At 47.6% G+C, this 20,340-nt stretch overlaps 1 protein-coding gene across 7 annotated transcripts in view; it reads right to left on the reverse strand.

Annotated features, from left to right (window-relative positions):
* Window positions 1-4,764: 4,764 nt before the first annotated feature.
* DIDO1 (death inducer-obliterator 1) overlaps window positions 4,765-20,340 on the reverse strand; it is a 52,718-nt gene continuing 37,142 nt past the window's right edge. For all 7 annotated transcript variants that reach the window (XM_063091654.1, XM_063091685.1, XM_063091693.1 and 4 more), the window contains 8 exons: window positions 19,966-20,082; window positions 19,749-19,853; window positions 19,350-19,485; window positions 18,597-19,125; window positions 18,172-18,325; window positions 17,383-17,472; window positions 16,313-16,508; window positions 4,765-8,247 (listed from right to left, as the gene is read on the reverse strand). In XM_063091654.1, coding sequence (XP_062947724.1) covers window positions 4,928-8,247; window positions 16,313-16,508; window positions 17,383-17,472; window positions 18,172-18,325; window positions 18,597-19,125; window positions 19,350-19,485; window positions 19,749-19,853; window positions 19,966-20,082 — 4,647 coding nt within the window. In that variant the 3' untranslated portion in view covers window positions 4,765-4,927. The remainder of the gene's footprint in view (window positions 8,248-16,312; window positions 16,509-17,382; window positions 17,473-18,171; window positions 18,326-18,596; window positions 19,126-19,349; window positions 19,486-19,748; window positions 19,854-19,965; window positions 20,083-20,340) is intronic.

Genomic DNA, 20,340 nt, shown 5'->3' on the forward strand with positions numbered 1-20,340 from the left:
GCCCCCACCCACCCTTTCACTTGCCTCAAATGAAAGGCATGTGCTAATGTGTTACTTACATCCTTACAGATATGTGGGAGGCTTTTCTGAAAATGAAGGAGGGCCTGTTGCCGCAGCATGAAAGCGTCCTGGAATCTAGATTCCAGGAAAATGAAATGTGGCTGGTACTGAATTGCCTTCCAGCGTTGAACGGCTTTCTTTTCCTCCTCACATGTGTGTGCATGAGGTGTATGTGTGATGTGTGCTCATGTGTGTACCTGCAGGCATGCTGTGTGTGTGTGTAGGGGTGGCTCAACTCTGGTAGTTGCCAACCCATTATCCAGTCTCCTCCTCCAGGTGGTTCAGGGAGCTAGAATTTACATACAGTAAGTGTCACCTTTTTGGGGTACAGGTCTATGAGTTTTAACAAATGCAAAAGTCACACAACCAGCACTGCAGTCAAGATACAGAACAGCCCCAGCCCCCATGTGATTCCCCGTGCTGCCCCCTGCCCCTCACCTGAGCTCCTGGTGCCCTGACTGATCTGCGTTCTTCCCCGAGTCCTGCCTTGTCCCGCAGGCCACATAACAGCGTCACACAGGATGTGGCTGTGGAGTCCGGCTTCTCTCCCCACACGAGGGAGAGTCCTTGGTGCCAATGTGTGTGGTGTGGGGGCTCCTTCTGTCGCTAAGCAGCATTCCAGGTGGTGGAGGACCAGTTTATCCATTCATTGAATGAAGGACATCTAGGTTGTTCTGTTCTTTGGGCAATTATGGCTGAATCACTATAAACATTTGCTTACTGGTTTTTGTGTGAACATGTCTTCACTTGTTTGGGGCAGTGCTTCTCGGCCTTCTAAAAATGTCTTGCTTCTCTTAGAACCCTCTCAGAACAGTGTGCATTTCAGTGCTGGCCCTTGTGGAGCCCAGCACTCAAATAGCTAAGACTCTACTGCCAAGAACGAATTTTTGCCCCCTTGGGGGTGACTTTGTCCCCACTGGTCACCCAGGCTCTAGGGTAACTGTCTAGGAGGTGTTGGTGGCTTAACTCGGTTGGTTACAGAATGGTGCTGATAACACCAAGGTCCAGGGTTCCATCCCTGTATAGCCAGCCACCAAAAAAGAAAAAAAGAGAGTGCATTTCCTCAGTGACCTGCCCCAACCTTTAGCAACGTGCACATAGAAAAGGGGCTGGAGGATACGACCAGCAAGGGCTGTCTCTGGACCTAGACGGTGACGTTGGGGGTCCTGATCTTCCCTGTGCCCATCTTCCATGTTTCATTGCCTTCACAGTGAACACTTGGGGCCTCACAGAGCTACGGGCAGCATACATTCTTTTAAAGGTAGAAGGTATAAACCTTTTGAACAAAGCAAAAAATGTAAATGATGCTTTTGCTGAACAATTGATGTCTGTGTAAATCACCCAGGATATGACAAGTGAAAAAACCACAAGGATGTATACATCCCAATTCTGTAAAAGAAAAATTTAAATGCAGAGAGGGAAAAAAGATTAAGGAAAATACACTGAAATATTAACAGCAATTACTGCCGGGCATACAATTATGGTAGCTTTGGCTTTCCTCCCTCTCTTTTGCTGAGTGTCCAGAAGGAAGCAGGTGCAGGACCAAGTGGCTACCAGCCAAGTGCCCTGGCCCTGCCCTGCCCTGCCACTGAGTGGCCTGAGGTCACTGTCTGGGCTTGAATCTGGGTGGCTCCTGCCTTTCCCTTCTTCCCCTCCTGGTCAGGCCCCTTCCAGAACACAGCCACAGCTACGGGCCTTCTGCTGCCCCCAGCCCTGGGCACAGCTGCCGTTGCTGATGCTGTGGGGTGTCAGTGTCGCCACAGGCCTGGTGTGGGTGGAGGGGCAGGGGTGTCCACCCCCTTTGGGGGTTACCTTCCGTTTAAAGGCCTCAATGCCTTCCAGTTTTCTAGAGATGGCTCTTTCAATTTTCTGATAGCTGTCTCTGCAGATGCACCAGAACTAGGAGCTACCCCCGAGCGGCCCCTACCTGCTGGCGGCTGGGGCTGTCAGGCCTGGGCATTTCTCTGCCCCATGAGATGGGCATGGCTGTGCCCAAGTCCAGGAGCAGGCTGGGGCTGGATTCCTCACCTGTCAGGTTTCTAGAAAGCCATGAACAGCATGATGCACATCGGTGTTGTGGGTGATGTGGGCTGAATGGGGCCATGGGCTGGAGCCATTAGAGCTGGTCCTGGGGGCCAGTTTGGGTGGACGGGTGCTTGAACAGCAGTGGTAGGATGAAAGAGCTGCCTGATGGGGCAGGTTTCGATGGGGCTTTGGGGTGAACAAAAATGAGAACAGAAACATCCAAGGTATGCAAGGCCCAAGGGCTTCCAAATGAAGGCATATTTTCCTAGACATGTGGGATGGGAGACCACCCTGACAACGATCGGCAGGCCACAAGCGGCTCACGCGGCATGGAGCCAGGCACTGTGCCATGCACCCCATAGTGTCTGTGCAGCAGATCTGAACATCTACTCTTTGGCAAAGCATCAGCCACCTGGAGCTCGCTACAGGGAAGTCTTCCGTGAGGGAGCCCTGCAGCTGTGCCGCCGTTTGCCTCAATGTGGCCCTTGTGGTGGGGGGGCCATTGTGGTGGTGGTGTTGATGGCCATGATGGCAGTGCAGTGCTGTGTGGCCAGCACTGATGCCCAGAGGGGCCCCCTTGTGAAGCCCTCTTCCTTGTGACACTTGCTTTCAGGTCTGTGTGAGCTCGGCTGGGAAGAGGCATCAGGGCCGCCACCAGCCCCACTGAAGGCTCCAGCAGACAGGACCAGCTGTCTGCCTGTGCTGATCAATGTTTCCTTCAGGAAGGCCCCTGCCCCTGGTGTCTCTGCTCACGGCTAGGCTGTGAGCACAAACGCTTATTGAGAAGCTAAGTTCCAACCAGAGGGTGACCAGATCAACCTGTCTTGCAGGTCGCGGCCAGGCCCACACCAGCGTGCTCCTCCCAGCGGTGGCCTTTCACAGCTGTCTGCCCTCCATCTGCAAGTACTGGGTCTGGCCAGCCCTAATGGCAGCCAAAGCTCCTTTGAAAGCCTCTGTGTGAGCCCCACCACCTGCTCGGCCCCTCCCGCACCTTGTCACGCTACATTCAGATCACACATCCCCTTCACCGCATGTGGCGGTTCCCCAGGAGGGGAGCTCCTTGGTGGCCCCCAGCAGATGCCAAAGACACCTGCCAAGTGATGGGAAGGATGTGGGGATCTGGGCGGCCAGTCCTGAGCTGGGCTCACGCCCCGAGTTTGGGGGAGACCAAGGGTGAACAGAAGCTGGGAGACCTGGCAGCCATGTCCAACCTCAAACTTCCCAGTGTTAAGGAAAGGTGAGTGAAGACCTATGAGACAAAAGCTCTGTAGATGTTTATTCTACTTCAAGTAACAGAACCTGTGAAGTCCCATGTTTTAATGCACAGTGATGTGATACTCTGCAATATAAAATACAATTTACAGAAATTTCTATCAAGTAAACCTAAAGAAACACAATTGGTTTTTACATCTGCGTATTTAAATTAGAAAAATTTGCTTTATATGTAAAAAGAAAACCTTCAGATCATATTAGATGTTGGAACTTGACACCTACTCTAATGTAATGTAACCTACTAACCCTTGGCTTATGACACCAAAAGTCCCAAATCAGTAAGTTCTCCATGTTTCCTTAACTTAAAAATTTGTGCTATAAAGTGAAAAATCTGTAGTGATGTATAATGGAACAGTAGACTCCAAAAGAACAAATGAAATTGTCTAATTTTACATCTGCAAAAGTTTATGAAAATATAAAAAATTATCAATGTGTATTTGTACAAATAAATTAGCCGGGTTTCTCTATTCCATACTTCAGGAGTACTGAAAAGCACAGGACGCGCAGCAGCACACCATACCTCACAGCGGGAAGCTTTCTATTTAGCTTGCAGATCTTGAACTAATAGTCACTACTTTCCATTTCAGACTTTATACAGATATTGTTCCATTTTCAATTACAAACTTTTAAATTTATCGCTTGACAAATACAACAGTTTGGAGCTGAGTGCCCTTGTCCGGGGATATAGGAAGAGCTGCTCGGGTGGTAAAATTGACAAAACAAAATGTTTCTGATGATTCAAATCTAAGACACCCCTCTTTTAAAGTACACTTAATTGGTTTATTTTTTCACTTTCTTTAAGCTGGTAACATCTAAACATTTTTCAATAAGTTGTTATTTAAAATGCAATAGTTTCTATTAGGACAGATGTAGCTTTTAATGTTTTTGAAGAGAATTTATAAGGTGTACATAAAAACTGAGCAAAACTAAAAAATGTGGGTTTTTTTCCTGGTTGAAATTTGTAATTCAAATTTCCTTATGACAAAAGAAAGATGCATTGGTAAGTTTTGTGTTTCTCAGCACTCCAGATATGAGCTGCTAACACTGTTCTCCCACAGCCGAGCAGGGCACAGATGCGTTTGGCTCACCTAACCCTGGCCCCAGCGGCACCTCGCCACCCCTCTGGGAGAGCTGCTAAAGACCTGTAAAAACAGCTTCTCAGCTTCTGGAGACATAGAAATACAGATGAGATGTCAGTGAAGAGATGGCTCTAAGGTCCAATGAAATTCCCTTAAAATTTACAACAGTCAAGTTATTGGAAAAGATAACTTTATAGTCTGAGAAAGCAATATGCTTTTGTAGACACTTCCCATTTCTGTAATTTTAAATGGAAATACTGAATTTTTTTTTTAAAAAAGCTATCAGAATTGTAAAGATGTGAAATTTTGTAAGAAACCATTATACACAAAATTACAGCAATTTCTGAAGTCCAGAATGTTCTATCCTGTATCTAAGTTCATAGCTATTTCAAAAACTATTTGTCCAACATGTTTTGTGAGCTTTTGTCAGGTGGAGACCACACACACGAATGTGCTGTTATCACTGGCTGCCAGGCATGGCTGGCGGGAGCCTAGGTCTGGGTGGCAGCAGTGCCTGCATCAGAGGCCCGCATGGCTTCAGGCTTGTCCCGGGCCCTCTCCTTGCTCCTGCTCCGCTCCTTGCGGTCCCGGACTCGCTCCCGTGGCTCTCGGTCCTTGTCTCTGGCCTTCTCGCGGTCCCGGTCTCTGCTTCTAGACCTGTCTCGGTCCCGTCTCCTGTCCCGGTCGCGGTCCCTGTTTCTGCTCCTCTCCCGGCTGCGGTCCCACTCCTTGGCCCGGTCTGCCTCCCGCTCTCTGTCCCTGTTCATGCTCCTCTCCCTGCTTCTGTCCCACTCTCGGCTGGAGTCCTTCTCTCGGTGCCTCTCCCACTCCCGGCCCCTCTCCCAGTCCCTCTCTCTGCTCCAGTTCCTGCTGCGATCCCGTTCTCGCCTCCTGTCCTCAAAGGCCCGCCCCTGCCGACTTTCCTGGGCCTCAGGCTCTTCCAGCGGTTTTTCTTTGGGTCCAGCTTCAAACCGCTCCCTTGGCCTCCCTTCAAAAGTCTGGTTTCTGTATTCATGGCCTTTGCCCTCTCGGCACTCGGACGATGCCCACTGCCCATCAGCCTCGGGGCCCTGTCCAGGTGCGCTAGAGGTCAGGGCAGAGGATGGGCCTGCCTCGTCCCACCTGTCCTTCCTGTGCTGCGGGGGATGGCTGGGGAGATCAAGCAGGGGCCTGGGAGCAGGCTTCATCACTTGTGGGGTCTGGCCTTGAAAGGGAAATCGAGGTGTTTGTTCATTTTTTTCAGGAAACGGTGCAGACCCCCTTGGTCCACTAAACTGCAGAGGTGCAGGTGCTCTTTGATTCACAAATCTTGGTGGTGAATTTACCCTTTGCTCTTCAAACTGCTGAGGCTGCATCCCCCTGGGACCTGGCATGAAATTTGGTGCTTGGCCTCTGGATCCTTCAAACTGATTGGGATGAGGGCCCCGGGCATTTTCAAATTGATTGGGATGAGGGCCCCGGGCATTTTCAAACTGATTGGGATGAGGGCCCCGGGAATTTTCAAACTGATTGGGATGAGGCCCTCTTGGGCCCACAAAATGGCCAGGGGGTGGCCCTCTCTGGCCTCCAAACTGAGAAGGTGGGGCACCTCCTCGGGGCCCTTTGAGCTGAGACAGCAGAGGTCTTCTTTGGCCTCCAAACTGGAAAGGTGCTGCACCTCTGTTACCCATAAACTGGGCTTGTTCTGGTCCTTCAAACTGGGCAGAGGGGCCAGTCACCTCATGATACAGGCTGTCCTGAAATTCCCTTTTCTCCCCATGGGGATCCTTGCGTTCTTCGAATTGGGGTGGTGCCATTCCTCTGGGCCCGCCAAGGTAAGAGGGTGATGGGCCCCTGCTGTCCCCATAAGGTGGCCCATGCTGCCCTGAGAATAAGGAAGGGATGGGCCCCTTCTGGGCCCCGAATCTGGCTGGTGGGGGCCCTCTTGGCCCATCGTTATTAGAAACAATATTCTCTTCTGAAAATGGAGGGACTGGCCCCCTTGGTCCTGGGAAATTGGGGCCATAAAGTCCTGACATCCCGAAAGTGCGAGGTGTGGGTTCACGCTGGCCCTGAAACTGGGGCTGAGGGGCGCCTCCTTTTTGTCCGGGTAGGGAGAACGGGGTGGTCCCCTCGCCAGGTCTGGACTGTAGCTCTCTGTCCCCCTCAGTATCAGCTGCTGGGTGGTCACTCTTTGCAGCAGACTGAGGATTTCTTGGGTCCTCATACTGGGACGAACCAAGAGATTTTTCCTGAGATGTAAACACCGGACTAGAGAAAGGGTCCCTTCCTGCAGGAGAATTAAAACTCGGCCCATCATTCTGCAGAGGGCAGCTGGGCTGGAAGGAGGTACTGGGGGGCGTGGGCAACAGCACTCTCCGGGTTGGTCTGGCCGGGCCATCTGCAGCTGCAGTGGGGTGGGTGCTCTCCACAGGCTGCGGGGTGGGACTCCCTGGGTGTTCACACTTCTGGCCATCCTGGTCAGACACCAGGGGCACCTTTTCACCTGCAACCCACAGAGGAGACGCTGTCTGCTTTTCTTCCGGGGCCAACACAGGCACCTGACCCACAGTGACCCCTCCAGAAGCTTCTCTTGCTGGTGGGGCACCCTGCATGCTATTCGCTGGGGGCTTTGAGAGAGGCTCGCTCTCGCTGCTCTCGGTGGCCAGCCGCCGCGCCTGCCGTGGGTCTCTGCTTTGTCTTGAGTCTGAGCTCTGGTTTGTCACCTGGGTCACCTGACCTGCTGACGAGTCCAGGGTCTGCTGCTCTTGATGAAACAGTTCAGCCTTGGTCAGTGACGCCTTGGGCGGAGGTGACATCAGTGCATCAGACACTGAGAAGTGGGCCATGGAGGCCCCGACAGCTGCCCTCTGCAACCTCAGAGCCTCCTCCTGCTCCTCCAGCTGCCTCTTCTGCTCCTCAATCTGCTTGTTCAGTTCTTCTAACATTTTCTGCTGCTCCACCAGAGATGGAGCGGGAACGTTGGCAGCCTGCTCAGCAGGCCTCTCCGCAGAACTGCTTCTCACGTCTGCACACATCCTGTTGGGCAGGTCCTCAATGGTCACTTTCGCTTCTTCTAAGATCGTCTCGTCCTCAGGGTCGTAGGCCACCTCCTCCCTCTCGGCTGACTCGGGAGCCTCTTCCACATCGTGGCTCCTCCCGCGCTCAGTGAGCTGCCCGCCAAAGGCTCTCTCCGGGTCGTATTCCTCTTCAGGGTCATAGGGTCGATCATCCTCCTCTTCCTCTAGAGCCTTATCTTTTGAGAACTGACCAAACTGCTGAACTATCGGATCCAGCAAAGGAGCTGCTGACACCCCGTCGTCTGCCGTGGTTTTGGAATCCCGGTGGAAGGCAGGAACAGCTCCCACAGACTCTTTGGCAGGGGTGTCAAATGATTTCTTCTTTCCAAAGAGAGTCTGCAGGATGTGCTCCAGCGGCGAAGCTGTTTTCGAAGCAGGTGATATGACAGAGGGAGCTGCTGTGGTGATGGCTGCTGGTGCTGTTGATGCTGTGACAGTGTTGGTGGCTCCTGGCTTGAGGGACGACAGTATTTTTAACACCGGTGGTTCTGGAAGAGGGGGTGGAGGCGGAGGTGACCCAGGTGGTGTGCTACTGACAGCTGTGTCTGCAGAGTAGAGCTGGTACTTGGAGGGCTTCTTTTCAGACTGCGGGACTGGGGTTACTTTGGGGTAGACTGAGACATCCATTTCTTCTGGTTGAAGTCGGGTCCGCTTCTCATCTATCTTGTCTACCTCTCCAGCACTGGCAGGACGTTTTATTTTCTGACAGATTACCAACCCAAGGATTATATTTGGACGTGGTGACTCAAGACCTGAAAAACAAAATATTTGCATGAATTTTAGAATCTCACTCCAGCTTTTATCCTTCAGAGGTGAATTTTGTTAAGGGCTTTCATAGGGAAATTCTATGGCAAAATAAAGTCGGGTGTTTGAGAAGCCCATTGTGAAAGACCAAACAGTTCCTGTCCAATGAGGGCACCACCAGGCCTGTCCAGTCCTAATGGCAGCCACTGAAAGGGAGAGATTAGCACCCTAGCAGCAAACTATAGAACCAAGGACCCAATTCACTAGTAAACTCATCCCAATGGTCAGAATTTATGTTACATGCTGAAAAAAAAAATTATATATAATGTTAAAGCAATAGCATGGCTGTGGTGGGGAGGCCACTACACGAATGTCTAATGTTGTTAACCTGCAGGGATCGAAAGTGCATGTGGACCGGCATGTCTTTTAAACAAACGCATCTTGGACATGCTCTTTTATTTGCCTCTTGCTACACATCAGGAAGGTAACAACCTTTTTTCTTTGACTTATGAGTTGCAACACATAAATTAAGCTAAATATACTAATATTAAATGTTTGATTAGGGACTAACTCAACTCAGTTTACAATGACCAACAGGATTATAATGATTAACAAGCACAAGCCATCGGGTAAACTCATTAGTTTCTGGTACCAGAATTACAATGAATGAAAACAATAACACTGACTGACATGGTTAAAATAAATGTTTTAGGCTTAGAAAAATTCAACGAGCATGAATTTATCAAAAACTACGTAATGCTCAAATCTTTGTAAACACAGGGCGTCTTGCTTAAATAAAACACTGAGGCATTTAGCAAACTGCTAGGGAAGGACAGGTCACATGGACACAGACTGGGAGCTTCAGGGCACATTAGTTTACAAAATAGTTATTTCTTAAGAAAGGGTTACTCCAAATATTCTAGGTTGTGACAACCTAGATCAGGAATGCTACTATTCCCATAGTGATCTCCCCACCCCCACACTCACACTGCATCAAGAATTCCAAACAGGAACTAAATAGCCAAGACACAAAACAGTAACTTACGGAAAATGACTCACAAAGGACAGAGTATTCATTTCAATAGCACAAAGATACAATTAATCAAACTGTATAAGTTCAATTTACAGAAAACATGAGAGGTAATCACACTTTTTTTCTTACAATTTAAGCTAGTACTCAGATTTTCCTGTCCTTCTTGTGATTTAGAGATATCACAAATCACTTCAAATAGTTGTTTTGTAGTTCTAAATATGTTTGCTGTAGTCTCCCTAAACTCCAGTAAGGAATTTATAATCAACAGCTCAGCACACGTGTAGGTAAATGTCCTGCCCTGCCACTTACGAGGAGGGAACAGGATGAGATAGGGTAACCCAGCCTCTGCAACTGAAAACACATTCCTACCCTTCCTCCTTAAAGGGGTCCCAAGGGTCTCCTGCTTCACAGGCTGGTGTGTGAGATCCGCGTTGAAGGCACCTGTAGGTGAGCTGTAGTTACAGCATAACCTAGTGCTGAACCACCATCCTCTCATGAGAAGCAGCTTTCAAAACATCCCCTCCCTGCTCCTCTGATAATAGCAGTGTTTAAGAGAAAGATCTGAGCAAAGGAAGGGACAGAATCTGGAGTTGGACAGACCACACTGAACAGCATGTCCAAAATTTCTGCTCGGCCAATGTGAAGAGCAACCTGTCAAGTTCATTTTCTAATTAAGGACATCCTAACTTCAAATAGTACTTCTCTCGCCATAATAGCTATTTACTGAACACAGCTAATTCAAATCCATAGTTTTGGGGTATGGTCAACTGTTAAATCGGCTGTTATAGCCTTTGTGGACCAAGTACGTCTGTTGCGAATGGTCCCGGAGCTTGCAGAACAGGTTTAAGTGCTGAGCACATTCAAACATATTGAGTAGCAGCTGATGTTCTAAGGGGCAGCTTTGGAAGCCAGGTTCTCTCCCTACAGAACCTGACACCAGGAGCAGAAGGCCAGGGTGGGGGTGGGGCACCAGATGGCAAGGACTGGGGAGTCTTGGCACGGGGAAGTCACCTGGGACCACCTCACTCAAGGAAAAGCTCAACTGCTAAAGGGCCACCGTCAGGGCTCTTGCACAAATTAGGTTCCAGGTCAATCAACTGCGAGTGCTGGGCAGACCACTGGAAAGAACCCAGGAAGACACGATCCCCGGGCTGTGTGAGGTGCCTCATTCAGACCATCTCTTAATGGTCCAGTATGCTTACTGATGAAAAGAATTAGTACATCCCAGCCCTGGCAAGATTCTTTAGACTTTGACCTTTGCCGTCCTATTCATCATAGGGAAGGCTGCTTAATATTTACATTGGCCTTGAAGACAGCAGCTCTCTAGAGACTGGCATCTAATGAGCAGATAATAGTTTTAGATGCTTTTAACTTTCCACTGTCTTATCTACACGCACTGGTAATGACCTAACAAAGCTGAACATCCCCACCAATCTTCCCAAAGATTTTACATTTAAACTGGGCTGTCCCAAAATTCGTATCACTACCTTGAGATAGTCAAATCTTATCATCTGACTCACATATTTTATGGTTGCGTGAATATTTGAAATGTGACTAGCACCTTAGAAATAGCTTATCCTCATGGAAGAAACAATAAAAGTAATTTACCTATCTTGGACCTTAGAAGCTATCTTTACTGAGGTGAAGGAACATGTCCCAAATTTAATGATGCTCTACACTGCCATAAGACAGGGTGTCCAGCATGACAATACAAGAAAAATGAGACCAAACGGTCACACAAGCCTCCCCAATTGTTCCCTACTGCTGGGGGAGGGGCAGCAGAGGACAGGTTTCCCAGGGGTTAGCTTTCCAGGCTCACCGCATTTGGGTAGCTGCAATGTCATGAGTGATGACACCTGAAGAGTGGCATGCACCTGGATAAGTGCAGAGGCAGAGGCCACACTGGTTGTGGCAAGGAGATGAGGCCCCGCGGGAGGCCGGGCACTGGCTGGACAGTGCTGGGCACAGGATGCTTACTTACCCACCTCCCTCTCGAGGGCTGCTGTGAGGTGTACAAGTCATAAAGTGGCGGGGGGAGGGTGGTACTGAAACAGCAACTGCAGTTAGAATGTCCCATTTTCCACCTCCACAGAGGGTGCCGACACGCCCCCCAACTCCCTCCAAGACACCAGAGTGCAGGGCATGTATGAAGACTTTTTAGCTCCATGTCCGCGTTCCTTGAGTCTTCATGGCAGAAGGGTCTAGCCTCAGATCAGTGGTTAGAATTAGACCACATGATCGAGAAACCAAGGACAAGGTGTATATTTGGAAAGTGTGTGCCAATTAATTTCCTGGGACAGAACCAAAAGCACGGTCTGCATCCAGGTGCACCAGCAACTGGGCCTGAGAATAGATGAAGGTGCTTAGAAGAAACCACCTGCTTCTAAGTGGCGGGAAGCAGCGCTCCGGGACCACCCCACAAGTATTAAACCTGATGTGCAGCAGGGCAACTGTCTGTTTTATGAAATAACCCACCTGAAAGCTGACTCCTCCTAACCTGGAAGCTACCAAATGATGCCTTTACTGCCAAACCTATCTGGTACTTTACCATTTGTTATTGAAGATGAAAACCCTCTTACGGTCTGAATCTGTCAAAACAAAATTTTCACACCTGCTGAAACAGAAACTGTGAAAGTTAATAAACAATAGTTCTTAAGTATGACTTGGATAGAAAGAGACTTGGCAAATATGAGGGGAAATAGTATACTTCCCCCAACCCACCACACACACACACACACACACACACACACACACACACACACACACACACACAAACACACACACACACACAAACCCCTCCCTCTTTCCAATTTCGAATCCCTAGGAAAGCCACTGGGCCCAGTGAGCGTCCCAGATAAGAGAAGGGCGCTGTCCATCTTCTTCCAGGGGCCAGGAACTGCCCCAGAGCAGTGTGGACCAGCACACCCTCTGCTGTCCTTTAACTTCCAACAAAACCTAATGGGCCTTTGGGAGCTGGCCTGTACTACCAGAGGAATGTCACGCTAGCTATAGAAAGCAAAGGTGGACCTAGGACGGGAATTCAGACAAACAATGACCAGTTTCCGTGAAATATTTTTATTGACTTAGGAGAAAGTAGTACATTCCATTCAATACTGTATTTGACTTTGATTACAATTTCTGTGCAAAGCTGTTGATACACACACACATGAAAACTGAAGAAACGCTTACCTGACAATATTTCAAACCATAGAATTTTCAGTTAATTTAGAAAAGTTAAGAAAGAATACAAGAAGTCACTATGGATTCAAATATTCCTCCAAGAAGTGCTTTCCAGTATTAAAAAATTCAGAGAAAACCACTCTTTCCATGAGAGCATCTAAAAAGGGTAGTGTCCCCACCCTTGGGAAAAGATATAGGCTGCACGCACCTATGTTAGAGACCCAAGGCTGCTCAAGGGCACATAAATTAAGTCCTATTGATTCACTTGGAAATGATGGGGCTGGGCCCTGGGTTCATACTCGTATGGGTGTCTTGGTTTCAGGTACAGTTCTGTTAGTCACATATAGAACCATAGACGAGCTTCCAAATCAACTAGTCCCAAGTCATGCAGAGACTGAGATCCCAGTTCTCCACTGTGACACCCTGTCAGAATAACTTGCATTGAGCTGAGCTAACATCTTAGTGGAAGTTGAGCTGGATTAGAGGGACTCAGGCTTTCCAGCCATCCTTGGAGATAATGCCAAGTTAGTAAAAAGGCCAGTGTGTAATAGAACAAGACAAACCAGCATTTCTGAGGACAAACTGTGAAAACACAAAAGGACAAAAACGTTTTCAGAGAAACCCTGCCTGCTCCGCACATGCTCTGAAGAGCTGTGAATCGTGTGTGATTGAGGGGCTCCGTGGAGCAGCTACCCAAGGTCGCTGTCCCAGAGTGTAGCTGAGATAAGAACCATGTTGATCGAGGGCAGGCCAGCTCGGGATTCCCTTTGAGGGCACGGATTCAGCGCCTGTGGTGTCTCTGCAGGCTTCTCAAGTGTGAGCAGCAAGAGCTCAGGGAAGGACACCATGCAGTCAAAATCTGCTTGGCCCCCGAGCTCGGAAGGCAAGGGACACCTGTAATTCTACGTGGTATACACCAAGGCACATGTGAGTCAGTTGCTCTCTTCCCCAATGAGCTCCCTACTGCCAATGCGACCTTCTCCTGCAGGGACTGACTCCATGGCCCACATGGCAGTCCTGATGCAGTCTGGCGGGTCCTCAAGGCTGCAGCACCATGTTGCCTCCAGGCCTAGGCTTTGTGCACTGCAGAGCTGAGAGCAAGCTTTAGAGCAGAAGCAGGGCCTATGCAGACCCCAGCCCACCGCTCCCTGGATATGTGACCTCAGGTGGTGCAGAGGCGCTCCTGTCAGGCATGTGGGGCCCATGCTGTCATGGAGTGTGTGCTCACACCTGACCATGGCTCTGCTTTGAAGACTCAGCCACTACCCTCACACATGGCCTGTGCCATCCAAGGGCTCTTCTGTGCAGAGACTAATAACTCCATGAGGACAGGGAGCTGAGACAGGACAAACGTTCCAGTACCTAGCCTTCCACACACACACATGCACACACAACTACACACTTATACCATGAAGCCAGGACATACATGTGCATATTTGTATCTAGAAAATGCCAAGTCAAGCTATCAATATGTGAAGCAATCAATATACAAGCAGCCGACCTGGCCTGGGCTCAAGGTTGTTCAGCTACCATGGAAGTGTGTAAAATATCATATATACATATTAATGTCAACAATAATGTCAGGAAAATAAAAAATGCACTAAAGTCTTTAAGTTAAAAAAAAATCTTTAAAAGTTTACTGGCATAATTTCATTGAATACTATTTTTCTAAAACCCTTCCTCCTATCTTAACAAAACACATTTATTGTTTATTGTGAATGAAAATCTGTGGGCCTTTTGAGGTCCCCTTCAGGCAGTGTCACGGCCTCAAGGACTATGCTGGCGAGGCTGACGTCATGGAGTGTGAGAGCTGCATGGTCGGTGCCCATCACATTGAGTGGATGAGGTGAGTGTTCCCTGCCCAGCCCTTTGCGGTCCCTACCTCTTCCTCCGCCAGCTGGGCTGCCGCCCAGGACTGTGCCCACACGACTGGCTCATACTGGGGCTGACACAGAGGCTCCTCTGGTGGCCTCCCCTGTCACTGCCCACTGTCGGGACCTCACTGAAACCCTAGGCCTGGCACATGCCCCTTACCATCGCACTCATGTGGCATTGCTGAGTTTGGAGATGGACTAGGGAGAGGAGCTCAAACAGGATGAAATGCTGTTTTAATTTTAAAAAGTGGAGGCTCAGTACCTACTAATTCTTATTTCAAGTAAAAACTGCTCTTTTTTACTCCGAGAAGAATGTGCTATCTGGCACCAATGTCTACGGTATACGGACTCATACACTTACACTAGCTTTTACATACAAGTTTTCACACTTGTGACTGACCGGCCACTCTTCACAGGTGTCTGAGAGGTCAGCTTCTGTATCTTCACCTCCAGGAGGACTGGACACGTCCTCTGCCTGGTCCTGCGGGAGCTGGGCAGTGCTCTTTACACAGCCATCACTGAGAACCTCCACCAAGGAGTTTTTTCTGCCACCCTTCAGGTGGCATTTCTTTACCCAAGTACGATTTGAGAGGACACACTAAAGCACTTTGCTTTTAAAATGTATTTGGCATTAAAATAATTTAATGTATCATGTCAGTAAATATTTAACCCTGGAATTATTAATACCAACCAATATCTTTATAGGTACATAATTCCGAAAAGTAGGCACAAGCCGAGCCAGGTGTTAAGAGCAGGCTTCAGTTGGTGCATGCTATGTGCTGCAGGTGATGAGCTCCAGGCCCCAACACAGGCCAGGATGTGGAGGGGTCCCTACAGGATCCCAGCTGGCTTAGGTGCCGTGCGGCTGGGGCTGCTGACAGGGACAAAGGTGCAGGGTCTAGGCAGCACCTCTCAGTGCTCAGGGCATTCAGTTGCCACTGCTATGACAAAGCACTTTAAAGAGCACTTACCATGTGTCAGACACATCAGCATTCAGATAAGATCAATCCTCTGGGGACTTCGCTGCCAAAGACGCTCCAATTTAGGCACCTGGTGCCAATTTCCTAACTGAAGTCATATCAATTTCTTCTAAGGGGAGGAGAATGAGCTGGATGCTAACAGACCATGCCCCCCTTGAAATTGCCTTCAACCTCTGACAAATATAGTTTTTTAGGTTAATTTATACATACCCCGCCCCCTTTTTTGGGAGTGGCTGGCTGGTATGTGGACCCAAACTGTAGATCTTGGTTAAGTTATAACACCACGCTTTAAAAACAACTGAGCTAGCCAGCCAGCCCTATAAATAACCCTTTAAACACAGTACTTTCAAAAGAATGAGCAAACAAAAAGTAATTTGCCAAAGATGAAATAACTTATTAAAATTTGGGCAGCAGTCTTAAAAGTTATCATCTCTAGGAATATTTTTCTACATCACTATTTCTTGTATGTGGTAGAAATTAATCTGTGGTAGAGAAGTAACCTCAGGAGGGAGAAAGTCTCTTACTGACATCTGCTCACTCCTGAGCTGAGATTAAGAACAAGAATCCCATTTAGGGCTGGCCCGTGGCTCACTCGGGAGAGTGCGGTGCTCAGAATCCCATTTAGAGGGAAGAACATGACATAAGCCAATATTAAAGCATCGCCTTTCCTCTCCAATGACACTGGGCATCTGAACATCCCATTGATCTGCGGCTGTGACAGGCTTGTTGGAAGCTGTGGGCTTTTTTCCTCTGTGTAGAACTTTTCTGAGACAATTTACGCTACTAATAAGGGGGCACTACTAGTGCCACACCCCTGTATGCTAGAAGAGGAATTCTACCACTAAACACGGCCTCATCTGTGCTCCTCACTGCTGTTCCCAGAGAGTCATGGTTGGATGAGATGGCAGATCTACCTTGTGACAACTCAGTAGGACTCCATGTCAGTGGGGAGAATATGTGTGGGTATCTGATGTGCCTAATTACTACCCAGAAAGTTGGTGCTTACCTGGTCCCTCAAAGGGCAAGAGTTTGGATGGAACAGGGTCCTTGGCACTCAGTGGGATCAGGTAGAGGTCCTTGACGTGCCTGTTGTTATTAGCTACAACACCAAAGCGGCCACGACTGCTAAAATAGGAGTAGAGAGAAATATAGGCAACCTCTTCTTCCTCTGTCGCAGGGTGAAAGCGGATCAGACAGAGCTCCTACAATGCAAACAGAGAACAGGGGAAAGTCTTCATCTGTGACCGCTCGAGGAGAGCATCTGCATTAAAATCCATACCCAAACCTGAAAAGTGCAGCCTGAGATGGGAGATTTTAGCAATTCTGATGTTGACTTTCATAGCCCTATCATCCGACATCCTGAAATGATGAAGTGACAAGTAGTAACACAAATATACAATCGAGCACCACACTGCCCGATCCCAATCTTGGCTTCAGCAGGAAACCCTTTAGAATGGCTTCTTCTACAGCCTTGATTTCAGAGTTCCCCTGTGAGAGAGACAGCCACGTGAAGCGTAGGCTTAGCTGTGTCTGCAGCAGGAGCACACTTTAGTGCACGCACCACGGCTGCAGTCACAGTGAGCAGGCTGCATGATCTGTAGCTGTTACCTGTGTTGTCTCCACACAGAAGGGTTAAACTAGACACAGGGTCTTAAGCCTTTTCATGAATCTGATGGAAACTGTACGTACAGACACACACAGCTGTAGCTAAATCTCAGGGGTTCCAAGAAAACCAAAACCCATTCAAGAGTCCGGGCTGAGTGTCCTTTGCCAGATCACCTCTGCATTCCCATTCTACTCCTTCAATCATAAAAAAGTTAATGAAATAAAGCTTATACATTTCTTACTAAAATGTAAACATATATATATTATTACAAAAAGGAAAAAACAAATTTCTTTCACTGTATCTCTAACTCACCCTCACACAGAAATATAACTATGTGAACTTATTTTAATATTCACCTGAAAGTTGCAGGCTTCCATTTCAAGTGTGAATCATCAAAATGAGAGGTTAAAAAAGATGTCTGAATAAACACTATCTCCCACCGTTTCAGAGACTATACTGTAAGCAGATACCTTAGACACAGAAGACTTGAGCTTGCCGACATAATCCCAAACCGTCTTCGGCGCGATCCTCCCACCAATGTGAATTGTGTCAGGCAAGTCCTAAACAAAAAGCACTTGGAGTGAGTAAGTGGTGGAGCCACAGTGTTCACAAAGAGACTACCGTAGCAACATCAAGGCACCAAACCACCTAAGATTCAAGAAAACAACTATTCCAAGGAAAATGGTGATAACTGTATCCAATTCTGATTGGTTAACCACCATCCAGGATTAAAAGCTATAAAAACCCAGAGGTGGTATAATAACTCTGCCAAACAGGATTGTTTAGAAACTACTGCCTGACATTTTTAGTTATCTTTTAGGAACACACACATAGTAACGATTCAGATATTACCAGGATGACTGACCAGCCACTCCTTGCTCATGCCATGAGTGCTAGTGCTATTTTTGTTAATTTAGAAAAATAAAAGACCTGCCTGGGCTTATACACACCACCCACACTAAGCAGGTTACACACGCCTGGCTGTGCTGGCAGCTGGGCACACACATATTTGGTAAATGTCCTTGCTAAACAGATCACTGCTGAACAGATCATTGGGCTGCCTGATTTCTTGTTCAGATTTCTGCTCTGTCCAAACTGTATAACAATCTGACCCACTACAGCAACCTCTATTTTGCCTTCAGAGGTGCTCAAATATCCAGACGGTCAGTGTAAGAGTCACATGCCCACTTCTAGTAGAGGACCTCCTGTGAAAGACACATACACACGGGCACATGCACAAACATGCTCTTGATTCTAACCTCACTGAGATAATCAAAACACCCAGAGACAGGATATGCCTTAGTGACAAATTTTGCTACACTTTGCATGTTAATAAATCCTTTCCAAATGGTGCTGAGTCGAGACAAAAACGGGGTTGTATCTCCTTCTGGAGGGGAACGTGACTCTGGGACACTGTAAAACAAAATCATGAAAAAATCCATAAATCTCTTTGTACAAAGAGAATTTCAAAAGTATGAAGACTATATTTAAAAGCAAAAGTGAATTCCTGAAAGTTTTGGTAGCTTACTTTTGCCAATTAACTGCTTTAATCGTAACAATATAAATACACACTTTGCTCAAAGAAAAAGAGTTGAACTATTTAATCACCAATTACCTTTCCTTTTGTTAGTTTAAAAGAAATAAAACGTTCTTGGCTCTTTCAGACTATATCTGAAGTACATACCTGATATTTGGTGATGGTGGAACTGACAAGTATCTTGGGTCAGGGGATGAGGACGGCTTAGCCAGTATGGACTTGGGCACTGTCACAGAAGTCAAAGCAGGCTTCACCACATCTTGTTTGCTTTCTACTGTGTGTATGCTGTCCGGGTGGGCTGCTATAGAGGCCGCAACCGTGCAAGACCCACTCAGAGCAGTCCTGGGGTCCCGGCCGGACACTGTGACAGTGGTGACCACCCCACCCCCACAGGAGGCTGGGCAGGGAGGGAGGCCTTCCAGGGGGGAGGGCTCTGGGTGGCTGTCTCCTGGAGGCCCAGGGAAATACTTTCTCTCTGGGTTTGGATGAGAAGCACTTTCTAGGTCTGGCTCAGAAACATTTTCGGTCAGAGTTTCTGGTATCACTTCATCAGCTGAGTTAGGAACTAGACCAGATGGAGAGCTGTCATATTTGGACTTTAAGTCTTCTTTCTTAGCAGAAGCTGATAATTTTTGTTTTTTTGGAGCTGGCTCATCTTCTGATGATGAAATCTGACCTGAAGAAGAAAGACTTCATGAGAAATCTGACACATCCAAAAGCACAGAATGCTCAAGAGTAGGTAATAATTGCTTATAAGAACCAAAAAGCAACACTATAAAGGGAGGGGCTAAATTTATAGACTCTAGAAAACCATTCTAGCCTTTTTCTTGGTTTGAACTTGCCTTTAGAAGGATTAGTGACTTTAAACAAAGTTTAGCATCATCCCCAAATTATGCTCACCTGTACAGATTTTACAGTTTAGATCAAAAAGATGCGCCCGGTGCTGGCTCGTTGTGTCTTTCAGCATACTGCTGAAGACGTCCAGAAGAGGCACGGGGCTTTTTTCAGGGACAGCTCGTACTGATTCTTGCTGTTCCTAAAAGAAGAAAAAAGAAAGTAGGTAATTTCTTTTCCAATTCCATTTCTAAATTATTAGCACACATGGAAAAAGTCTGATGTGATTAAGAACCACTAGAGGAAAGAAAGGATCACTGAATACAATCACTTGAGAGGTGATACAATTATATGTGTTCATTATAAGCTCAGTGTCCTGCCCAACAATTTAAGATATCTAAAACCATTTGGAATGGGTTAATTTCAGTCTATCCTTTATGAACACTTAAAATCCCAAATGCTCACCTCTGAGTCTGACACGGGTGGAGAATCCTCCATGTTGGGAACAGTTTCCTGTTTAATGGCAGTCTTCTTGCTTTCATTATGCAACTTAGTTCTGGACTCCATCACCTAAAACAAAAAAAGACAAAAATAAAGCCCTATGCCTTGTCTTCCAGGAGGAAAGCATTAATTTATTTCTGGTAAAGTTAGTGCCTCAAACAGCCCTCCCCTAAGTACTTACAGATTTCGTCGGTTTCTCCTTCCATGTGGAAAGTTCCTTAGATACGAGTTCTTCTGGCTTCATTCTCACAAGTTTTGCCAGGGAGATTTCCTCACGCAGAACCCGATGGAAGAGTCCCTATAAACAAACACCTCTCATTCATAAAACATTTAAGTCTGTTAATGTGGAGAGGATGTGGAAAAAGCAAAGCAGTACAGAAGCTCTGCCTGGAGGTTCAACGGTCACAGGATGATGACCCTAAGCTTCCAACAGAGTGCAGCACTGCGCCAAGCCCTGCAGAGGCAAGACCTCACCCACCTCCCTGAACAGCTGAGAGCAAATGGAGGCCCAGAAAACATTGGTGTCCAAGTCAAGCAAGGCCCATGCTGCACCCCC

The sequence above is a fragment of the Cynocephalus volans genome, chromosome 1 (genome assembly GCF_027409185.1).
Source record: "Cynocephalus volans isolate mCynVol1 chromosome 1, mCynVol1.pri, whole genome shotgun sequence".
Taxonomy (NCBI): Eukaryota; Metazoa; Chordata; class Mammalia; order Dermoptera; family Cynocephalidae; genus Cynocephalus; species Cynocephalus volans.